Source organism: Malus domestica, chromosome 12, assembly GCF_042453785.1.
Source record: "Malus domestica chromosome 12, GDT2T_hap1".
In the NCBI taxonomy this organism is placed as follows: domain Eukaryota; kingdom Viridiplantae; phylum Streptophyta; class Magnoliopsida; order Rosales; family Rosaceae; genus Malus; species Malus domestica.
In genome coordinates this window covers 18,064,714-18,074,587 of record NC_091672.1, presented here as the reverse complement: position 1 = coordinate 18,074,587, position 9,874 = coordinate 18,064,714, and the positions used below count along the sequence as shown (strand labels likewise).

Genomic DNA, 9,874 nt, shown 5'->3' with positions numbered 1-9,874 from the left:
GTCGGCCTCCCTACAGCGCCCCCGCCGGTACGCCTCGCTTCGTTCAGGACGAAACAAGCAAAACCCAAGAACATCGATTCCCAGGAACGATGCAACCCATGGTTCCCTCGTTAGCGGATATCATCACCATGGGTTTTCAGACGCCACGAATATCGTTTCCCAGGAACCTTGCAACCTTACCGTTCCCAATAACCAGATGATCAGCCTGGTAATGTTCAAAACCGTCTACAACTTCAGAAACTGAGATGAGCTAACCACATACAGTACCGTGTCATTGAAAATCTTAGATCAATCCAGTTCTGAATTCATTGAAACTAAACTCCAGTACAACATCAAATCCCCGAAACAATTGTTCAAAAAAGACTTGCAGCCGAACTTCATAATAATTGTTAAAATTGCATTCCACTCCTCGAAAAACTTGATAAGTTTTACAAGAATTGTGCCAACTGAAGCCCTATTTCACTGACTAAAACAGGATACAATGCAACTAGTACCACGCTTCACGCAATTGGCTCAACAATTTCTGCAACATTATTTTTTTCTTCCGAAATGATACACATTAAGCTTATTTTCTGAACATAATGCTCCACAACTTGCTAAATAACCGATACGAGGATACCAACAAAAACACAAGTCTAAGGAGTAGGATCACAAGAATAAAATGCTTGCAAGAGTTTGAAATTACAATTTATCACCAATGGGATTAGTTTCTCACTGTCGTCACCTGCTTCAGGAGCATTTGCACAACCTCACTTGAAATCCTAGAGCCCTCTGTTGAGAGGTGATTGATCTTCTCCGCAGTTTCATATTCAAGACGCTTCACATTAGCACCAGAATCTCCACTGCTCTGCTTGGTCACCATATGAGAGCATGGGGAAATGGCATAATTAGTACAAATGTAACAAATGTCTAGGAGAGGGGGGGGGAGACACCGACCGTATATTCATGCTTGGTACGTTAGTTTTCTAGGAATTGCAAGAAACACAAGAAAATGACATTGGCAAGCACATTGCCGGACCAAATGAACATTGAACTTATAGGTTTCACCAACATATACATACCGCTTGAACTTTCTTCTGGAACTCTGACTCCACATGGGCACGATATTCAGCAATCTCCCTCTCAGCCTCATCTTTGGCTTGCTTCAGTCTAGCCATTTTAGCTAACAGAAGACCAAACAGCAAAGCACTCAGAAAACAACTGAAAAAGCTATTTTTTGGTGTAAAATTTAGGACTTCTCAAATCTAAGCACTTTATGAAAAACACTTCAAACACAATACCTCAGGGTTAGGTGAGGATTTATTTCATCCAATTGAGCTCTTGGTGTTTTTCTATAAAATTTACAGTTGTCGGGGTATTTGAAATAATTATAAGAAATTCAAAGAGCATATTAGGACTGCACATTCATAAATCATTCACCCAAATAACGGTCGTGATTCATGCCTTGACAACACAATATATCACTGTTTAGAAAAGAAAAATTGCTCTCCATTCAAAATCAAGAACTCATCTTTTCACACAATTTTGCAAGAGTCCAGTAAATATACACTGCAAACAATTCTGTTTGCAAAATGAAAATCCAGAAATTCACACATCAAGTATCCGAATCAAGGGCAGAAACAAACAGCTAACCGATCAATATACAGAAGGGACCAATGAGCAAGTAAAACTAAACGAAAAATTACCACTTCGGGCGGCATTGACGATGTGCTGAGCTTCTTGCTCTGCAGCAAGCAACTGCTGAATTCCACCTTGACCCCTATTGGATGCCATCTTTCTGGAAAATACTACAGTTGATTAAGACACCGAACAAAACCCAATTCACAAAAACTCAAATAAAATATAACAAAATCGTAAAAATCATAAATTCGAGCCACGAATGGCACATCAAAACAGTAATTGCACATTTACACATAATAATTAATCGATCCGGATGCAAATACAGAGATCCAGTTATCAGACCAGTATATTGAATGAGTGATTCAATTCACAGTAACTTCAAACAGATCGGAGCTCAAAGCACCACAATTTTTCAGATTTCTCATAAGAATTCAAGAAACTGAAGCAAATTACAAATAAATAGATCAAAGCAATTTCACATAAAGCAAGACAGAGTAACGCAAAGTCAGTACCTGTGAGAAAAAGTGGGGAGAGAGAGAGAGAGAGAGAGAGAGAGCGTCGGTTTGAGAAGAGGAAGTGAAAGATTCAGAGGAAAGCGGGGACACAGATGCGATATGTATAAACGGAGATGACCGTGACAGACCAAGTTCCCACATCCAAACGGTGACGTTATTGCGATTCACAATAGAATTGGGCTTCTGGGCTTATCTGAACTGTACACGTGTACATCTAATCTCTAAGTCTTTTTTGGTGAAGTAGAAGTTCCAATTTTATGGGTGCACAACATGAACCTTTTGAAGAAAATTGAGTTGAAAATTGAAGTTTTTTCGTAAAATCAATTGGCAATATGTCTCTTATTAATGTGAGATTCATTTTCAATACTAACACATCCCATCACGTGTAACGAATTTTCAAGCTTAACACGTGGACAACACAAATCGAGAGGGGATAAATCGGATGACGTGGTGCATATGTGGCCGTTGAGCTTCACACGAGAGACAACTTACTCTAATACCATGAAGAAAGTTGAGGTCCTACCATAAAACCAATTAGCAATATAAGGAGTAGTCCAACCTCTTATAAGCCCATGCAAGATCCGTCATCAATGTGTAATTCATTCTCAACACCTTTTAGGGTTTTTCTTCATAAGTTGGTGTAAATGCTTTACCGCATCAAGCATGACTAGATTTCATTACATAGTTCATTACAATAATAGACTAATAGTACATGCAAATACCTGAGGAATTGCTAAGCAAAGTAATAAAATTACTAGAAGAAATGTTCGATTGCAAAACTTGATGATCAACTATGAATTCGGATGTAGAACAGATGTCTTAGATAAAGAATTTCTGTATATGTCTATATGTGAAAGTGTACCCAACTGAGTGTAGGTGAAACCAAGCCAGGTAGAGAGAAGGCTGGGCATTGAGGGGGAGCAAAATGTGCAGTCACACAAGACCCAAAATTTGGAAAGGTCCCTAAATTTTTGCCATCTAACATCATGTAATAATGTTCTATATTTAAAAAATTGCTTTTGTTAGCACTTTAAACCGTATTGTGCACTCCTTATATGAGTTTTTTGTTTTTTGTTTTTCCTAAATATAAAAACTTGGAGTACAATGAGATATTTTGAATGTCAATTATAAGACCCTGAAAAGCAACAATTTCTTAATTTTATAATACAACATCGTTATATATTCAAGTGAACTTTAAAGTTAGAGGTCTGATGTTTTTATTTTCATGCTTGGCTATTTAAATAAAACAATTTTTGATTATTTAGTGATGTTATGTTTGTAACTCTTTTTACTTATCATTGGGGACATTTGTAAACATGCAATCAATGAGTGCTAAAGTTTGTTTTGATTTTTTTTCTTTCGAACAAACGATATTATCTAAGCTAAGAGGGTGGGGAAGTGGGCTAAGCCTCACAATGGCCTAACAATAACGTGGTTCAAATTTGCCTATGGTGAAAATTGAACATAAGATCTCTCACTTACAAGTGAAAAGGAATATCATTAGACCATAGTACTAAGTGACTTTGTTTTGATTTAAGTGAATGTTTTATAGTATCAATACATTGTCATCCTCAACTCTGTAGTTGTAAGCCAATACATTGGGCTGAGGAGCCAAGTTTGGAGGAGAAGTCAAATCATCAGTATCCGAAAATTGAGAAGATCCCAGTTCAGAAGACGGTGGTGGAATTGGAGCTTGAATTGGACTGTAGCCATGGTAACTTTCAGGAGCCTAAACTTCAATGTACGAAGGAGGAGAAGGGTAATCTTGGAAGTGAACGGGGGAAGGGGAAGGAGAGTAGTCTGGAGAGAGCTGGTTGTTTTGATATTCAGGGGCAAATGTGTCAATGTAAGGTTGTTGTGGTGGTGGTGGTGGAGGATTGTATTCATCTGGATCTGTTGAAGTTGCCAAATAGCCTCCGGCTTCAGGAGCGGGGTTTTCGGGGTAAGAAGATTGTGATGGGGATGAAGCAGCAGCTAGGGAAATTGTCTCATCATCTGTAGGGATGGTGTCATATGTGAGTAAGGGTTGTGGGGATTGTTGTGAAGCCATTGGCAAAGAGAACAATGTGACCATGCAGATCATGCATATTTTGGAGAACTCAGATATTGCCATGGTTTTGGAGATTAGGGTTTTAGAGAAGGTAGAAAGTCTCTGCTGGATTGTGGAGATTTTGGAGAAGGGCATATAATATAGAGAGGTGATCAAAGAAGAGATATTAGTTGCCATTGGGAAATGAATTAATTGGTGGGAAAATAATGGGATTCAATTTTCATTTGAATTTGTGTGAGATTGTTATTCCTTGGTATTGAGTAATTAAGTGAATGTGACAATTTTTTTTAATAAATGATATATTTACATTAACTGATGGGAATTAGCTTAAGTCACATAATGGTCGGTCCTAATAATTTGGTATCAAACGAATGTTGAACTCAAGACCACTTATTAGTGGAAAGGAAGTGAATGTGACCACTTTTACATGTGTGTAACGGTGAAAGGGTTGCCTTGAAATATTCTTGTCCAATTTGTAATGTTCAATTTGAACAGTTAACGCAGATTTAAAGATAATTAGGGCATGATATTAACCCAAAGTATCAGTCATGGCATTAACCCATTGAAAGAAATTTACAAGCCCTGAAAGCTACAAATGGAAGCAGGTACAACACAAGGAAATGGCATAAAATTCTACATTTTGTTCTCAGCTAAATGCAGAGCAACAAAGTGAACAGTTGGTGGATGAGGTACAGCGGCATCATAAGGTTAGTAATGGGACTCCTTGAGGTTGGGTGAGACCGCCGTTCAGGATTATGAAAGTCAATTGTGATGGTGCGTGGGTAAAGGAGTCCGGACGAGGAGGGTATGGATGGGTGGCACGGGATTTCGCAGGGATTTTTAAAGGGGCGGGGGTAGGGGAATTTCCCATGTGCATCCAGTTCAATGGCGGAGGCAGAAGCAGTGCGGGCGGCTTTGTTGGCTAGTGTTCATATGGAATTTGATGCGGTTCATATTGAATCAAATTCTAAGGGTCTTGTGGATATGATTAATGGCAAGGTTCAACCAAATGTTGCAATTGAAGCTCTTCTTCTTGATATTCAATATGTGAAACAGCGGCTAAGGTTAGTGGATTTTGTTTTTGCTCCTCGTATTTGTAATACGAAAGCACATCTAATGGCCTCTTTCGCCTTATAGGAAGGGGGGCTTTATGTTAGGGGCTGTTTTGAGCCAGAGTGATTGTTTAATACTTTGACTTCTGATGTCAACCTTTCAATTCGAATATAATGAAATTCTTACCTTTGGAAAAAAAAAATGCGGTGGTTTGGCTCTGTTGTGTTAGATATTGAGAGAGGGGTCATTGCCATTCCTAACCACACAAATATTGTCTCAATTTAACTACCTATTGCTAGATATTAAGTTTTATCACAAAAGACATTGGTGTTATTAAAAGTAAAACCATACACTTATATATTGTACTTTATTTTCTCAATTCCCTGAAGTGGGACTTATATTCAAAATGGCGGTGCTTCAAATGGTGGTGGTAGTTCTCATTTCTGCCAATTAGGTTATTTTAGAGCTTTGATTGTTTTGAATTTTGTGGTCATGGGTAAATATCTTGCTTAGTTTAGTGATGTAAGTTTTGTAGTTGTTTGTGCGTCATGTCTCTATTTTTATTTTATCCTTTTGGGCTCGTTTTTGTTGCTTGATTGACAATATATTTTTGCTTATTGTGTAGACGTCTTTGTTGTACTATTGGAATTTAGCTATGGAGTGCCAACTCAATAACACATTGCATTTGCTGATAACTCATCACTAAGTAAACATAATTGATGACACAATAACAAACTCAAATCATGTTATAAAAGGAAGGAGAAATAAAAAAACATAGCAGAATGCAACATTAAGGCACATTTAAAAGGAGTGCCTTTTGTACATAGACAGAAGGTAACACAATTGACATCCTCAACACCAATACAGTAGTAGTAATATACAAATTCGATGCTTCCAGAATAATCCAAAGTTTCTCAGACCATTGAGAAACACACAATAATTCTCTTAGAAATCATATGTTGGGGGAGCTCCTGAAAGAACCCAGAGCTTTAACAGCTCCCGCTCTCAAGATGTATTGGTGATACAGGGCAGCAATGGCAGCTCCAATGAATGGTCCAACCCAGAAGATCCACTGAATAATTAAACAACATAAGTAAAATAATTAGAATAAAAGAATGAAGAAATAGAACAGGTTATGAACTTTTAATTAAAAATTAAATTAAATAAAAAAGTAGACGACAATAAAGAGTATTAAATTGTGTTATATTCACGGTTTATCGTCTGTTTAGTGTCTATCAGTTTTATTTTTTATTAAAAGTTTGTAACTAAGAGAGTAAAGTGAAATGTACGTACTTGGTCATTCCAAGCCTTGTCATTGTTGTAGATCACTGCAGCTCCAAGACTTCTAGCTGGGTTGATACCAGTACCAGTGATTGGGATTGTGGCTAGGTGAACAATAAACACAGCAAACCCAATTGGCAGTGGTGCCAATACCTTTAATTATCAACATAAACAAATCATTAGAGTTATTACAAAATTAAAATCATTTTTCTTGAAACTAATTGCAAAATTAATTTATACTTACTGGGACATGGGAGTCTCTTGCATTTCTCTTGGGATCAGTGGCAGAGAAGACAGTGTAGACAAGAACAAATGTGCCAACAATCTCAGCACCCAATCCAGTGCCTGTGCTATAGCCATCGGCAAGCTCATTGGCTCCACCGCCATACTTAGTATAGTAAGAACTTTGGAAAGCTTTCACTAGCCCAACACCACATATGGCTCCCAACGACTGAGCCGTCATGTACAATATGGCTCTCACCAGTGACACCTTCCTTGCCAAAAGCAGCCCGAATGTGACTGCAGGGTTTATGTGCCCCCCTACATATAACAATGCACATCTTAGTAAACCATAAGTTGGATGCTAAATTGGAGATGTTTTTGTGAGTAATGGATCTGGTATTACTAAATTATTCAAATAATAACAAATAGTGTGTAACGGGTGCTATTTATTTAAACCCTAATTATTGTTCATTATCTATATCATTCTTTACTACTTAGACTAAACTTAGGAATTTACAATTTGAGTGGACTGATAGCACTATGTCAGGATGTCACTGGCGTTAGAGATTCAAAATCAAAGTTTGTGCATAATTGAAGTTGTATTACTAATCTATCTAATGATAACATTATGGGGACAACTTTAAGTGGATTGGCAACAATGCGTTAGCACATGTAATGTTCTAGTTACATTGAAAAATGAATCACTAAATCTATTTTACTTAATTCATGAAAATAATTAATGGGTTGGAGAAAGAAAGAATATTTGCTTAAGATTGAGATGAAACCTACCAGAGATGCCAGCTGTGCAGTAAACAAGGACAAAGATCATGCCACCAAAGGCCCAAGCAATACCAAGAATGCCAACACCACCACATTGGTCTCCGTTTAGAGCAGTGTCAGTTTGGCTCTTGTATCCAATCACAGTGAGCACAGTGATGTACAAGAACAAAAGGGTGGCAATGAACTCAGCTATGATGGCTCTGTAGAACGACCACTTCCCTAGCTCCTCTGCATCGATTAGCGGCTCTGGCGGAGGGTCCTGGTAGTCCTTGGCTGAGTACCCACCTCCAACTTCAATGTCTTTGCCCATGGCTAGAGAGAGAGAGAGAGAGAGAGAAGGATGAAAATGAAGTGAGCTTATTTGTAATGTGGTGATGTTGGAAGAGCTAGTTGTTTGTGTTTGTGATGGGAAAAGAGTGGAGGGTTTGGAGGGGTTTTATATGGGGGAGTGGAATTAGAGTGGAGTGGAATTATGGAATATAGAACTTGATGGGTTGGCCGTCCAAGCCCTCTAGGTCACATATTTTCTTTTTCTTTTCTTTGTTTTTAGGCTGCGTCTGATTCGAATTCTTTAAAGACAATTCCAGGAAGGTCTATAATGAATTATTAATTAACTTCTAAAGTACAAGATAAATTACTGTTTAAACTTGACAAAATTGTTACTTGTAAGTTCTAATTTTATGCACACGTTTGTGTTACAACGATGTGAGTTGAGTAAACATATGACATAATATGAAACAAGATGTAAACTCAATGTCATAACTTCAAACTCTTATCAAACCAAAATGCTGGAGCTAATCTCATACTTGTATATAGGAGTTATTTCATGTATATATCTAATAGAACATATATATGCCTTAAAACATTATATGCTTGATGATAACTAGAGAATTGTGAATAATTGTCCTAAATTGAACAATGAGAAAAGAAAAAAAAAACAGAAAATCATTATGATATACGTGTAATCACACGTACTCGATATTCATCCTAAACTATTGCACATGATGAACACACAAACCAAAACTAACGCTTCAGATTTAATTATGCCAATTAGCTAGAAAGAAGATGATAATGTAGATAATTAATAAAGTGACCAATATCAACCACTAGCTAAGATCTTGAACCATTGTCGGAGTGACACGTGGCCCATAATCTTAGCAATTGCATGCCTCAGCCGCCCCAATGGGGGAGGAGGAGGTGGACGGTGTCAAAATTACGTTATGATTGTGAGTATGGTGAGAAAATGGACAAAGCGTGACTCATGCACCGACCATGCAAACAATACTCACCGCCGCCCCATCCAAGTTTCCAACTCAGACCCACCTCACCCTCTGCTGTGCTCTCAACCACTCATATCCAGCCACGTTTTGCTGCTCTGGCCGTCAGCAATCATTGTTTCCAGATTAATCATTCTATTGGAGTTTAATTCTGATCTTAATCAACATTATCCTGATTAAACCCTAATACAATTAATAAGTAGAAGACGAACTAGCAGTGCAGATCTTGAGAATTTAGGGGCCTGTGCAAAATTTAGATGGAAGCCTTCATTTTCTAACGGTGTATTATTTTATATTATTTCTTAACTTTCAATTTATTCAATAAAATTGAAATATTACAAATTAGGGAATCAAAAATAAGTTTGTTTTATAGGAGTTTTTTTTTTCTATCTTCAAAAGGTCTTGAATTCGAAACAAGATGAATGTTTTTGTGTAAATTTGTCTGCTCAATAAGTTTATAATATGCAAAAAAAATTAAAATTCCAAAGCAAAGCCATACGGAATCGAACCCCACTCCTGGGTGAAAGAGTAGGAAGCCTAAACCACTATCACTTGCAAATAACTTCGGTATTCTCTTACACATTTAATATATTTATATGTATATGTGACATGTAAATAAATTTTGTAGGCCCTTACGAATTGGGGGCCTTTTACGGTTGCACCTTTTGCACACCCTCAAAGCCCGGCTCTGCGAACTAGAGAAATTAGAATTCCGACCTAAAACCATAAAAAAGGTTATGGCTTGTATTAGGACACGTGTCAGAAAAAGGAAGGCCTTGTCCAGAACTTTGTCTTTGTTATTGTGGTGGCGCCTGTTCTTTACTTGGTAGTGGTGGGCGGAACCGAGAAACTTCACGAAGTCTATGATTTAAGAAAATGGAAAAGAGCCAATATGGATTAGGCAGTTCAACTTTTCACAGTATTGTAGAAATTTCCCGGTTTAGTTAAGCTATATTCAATCTTTACATGCAACGACGAGGTTTCAAGTTCGACTAAATAATATATTTATAGTAATGTTGATAAAAAATTATAGCTCGTTGTGATTTATTCTGAGTTAATGACAAATTATAAAAGTT

The 9,874-nt window shown here is 37.4% G+C and overlaps 3 protein-coding genes across 4 annotated transcripts; all 3 read right to left on the bottom strand.

Moving 5' to 3' along the window:
• Positions 1-376: 376 nt before the first annotated feature.
• On the bottom strand, positions 377-2,386 carry LOC103450056 (V-type proton ATPase subunit G1-like). Of its 2 annotated transcripts, none has more exons than XM_029090830.2 (4): positions 2,133-2,386; positions 1,686-1,787; positions 1,062-1,162; positions 377-847 (listed from the first exon to the last, which is right to left on the bottom strand). In XM_029090830.2, exons 2-4 carry the CDS (start codon positions 1,771-1,773, stop codon positions 704-706), a joined length of 333 nt encoding a protein of 110 aa, XP_028946663.1. In that variant the 5' UTR covers positions 1,774-1,787; positions 2,133-2,386; the 3' UTR covers positions 377-703. The 2 variants fall into 2 exon arrangements, with proteins under 2 accessions (XP_028946663.1, XP_008387597.1); XM_008389375.4 differs by having other exon boundaries at positions 1,686-1,777.
• Positions 2,387-3,681: 1,295 nt separating this feature from the next.
• Positions 3,682-4,248, bottom strand: LOC139189847 (proline-rich receptor-like protein kinase PERK12). Its single transcript, XM_070809089.1, has 2 exons — positions 3,881-4,248; positions 3,682-3,838 (listed from the first exon to the last, which is right to left on the bottom strand). Exons 1-2 carry the CDS (start codon positions 4,246-4,248, stop codon positions 3,682-3,684), a joined length of 525 nt encoding a protein of 174 aa, XP_070665190.1.
• A 1,674-nt stretch (positions 4,249-5,922) lies between these two features.
• Positions 5,923-8,045, bottom strand: LOC103450053 (probable aquaporin PIP2-5). Its single transcript, XM_008389373.4, has 4 exons — positions 7,531-8,045; positions 6,764-7,059; positions 6,532-6,672; positions 5,923-6,310 (listed from the first exon to the last, which is right to left on the bottom strand). Exons 1-4 carry the CDS (start codon positions 7,829-7,831, stop codon positions 6,191-6,193), a joined length of 858 nt encoding a protein of 285 aa, XP_008387595.1. The 5' UTR covers positions 7,832-8,045; the 3' UTR covers positions 5,923-6,190.
• Between the last annotated feature and the right edge of the window lie 1,829 nt (positions 8,046-9,874).

Bases quoted from the DNA above. Each gene is read 5' to 3' on its own strand.
- LOC103450056 (XM_029090830.2), bottom strand. From the start codon at position 1,773: ATGGCATCCAATAGGGGTCAAGGTGGAATTCAGCAGTTGCTTGCTGCA. The intron at 1,163-1,685 runs GTAATTTTTCGT...GTCTTCTGTTAG, and splicing joins CGTCAATGCCGCCCGAAGTG to CTAAAATGGCTAGACTGAAG. The intron at 848-1,061 runs GTATGTATATGT...GTGACCAAGCAG, and splicing joins TCCAGAAGAAAGTTCAAGCG to AGCAGTGGAGATTCTGGTGC.
- LOC139189847 (XM_070809089.1), bottom strand. From the start codon at position 4,248: ATGGCAATATCTGAGTTCTCCAAAATATGCATGATCTGCATGGTCACA. The intron at 3,839-3,880 runs GTACATTGAAGT...CCATGGCTACAG, and splicing joins GATTACCCTTCTCCTCCTTC to TCCAATTCAAGCTCCAATTC.
- LOC103450053 (XM_008389373.4), bottom strand. From the start codon at position 7,831: ATGGGCAAAGACATTGAAGTTGGAGGTGGGTACTCAGCCAAGGACTAC. The intron at 6,673-6,763 runs GTAAGTATAAAT...TGATAATTAAAG, and splicing joins CAAGAGACTCCCATGTCCCA to GTATTGGCACCACTGCCAAT. The intron at 6,311-6,531 runs GTACGTACATTT...TTAATTATTCAG, and splicing joins ACAAGGCTTGGAATGACCAA to TGGATCTTCTGGGTTGGACC.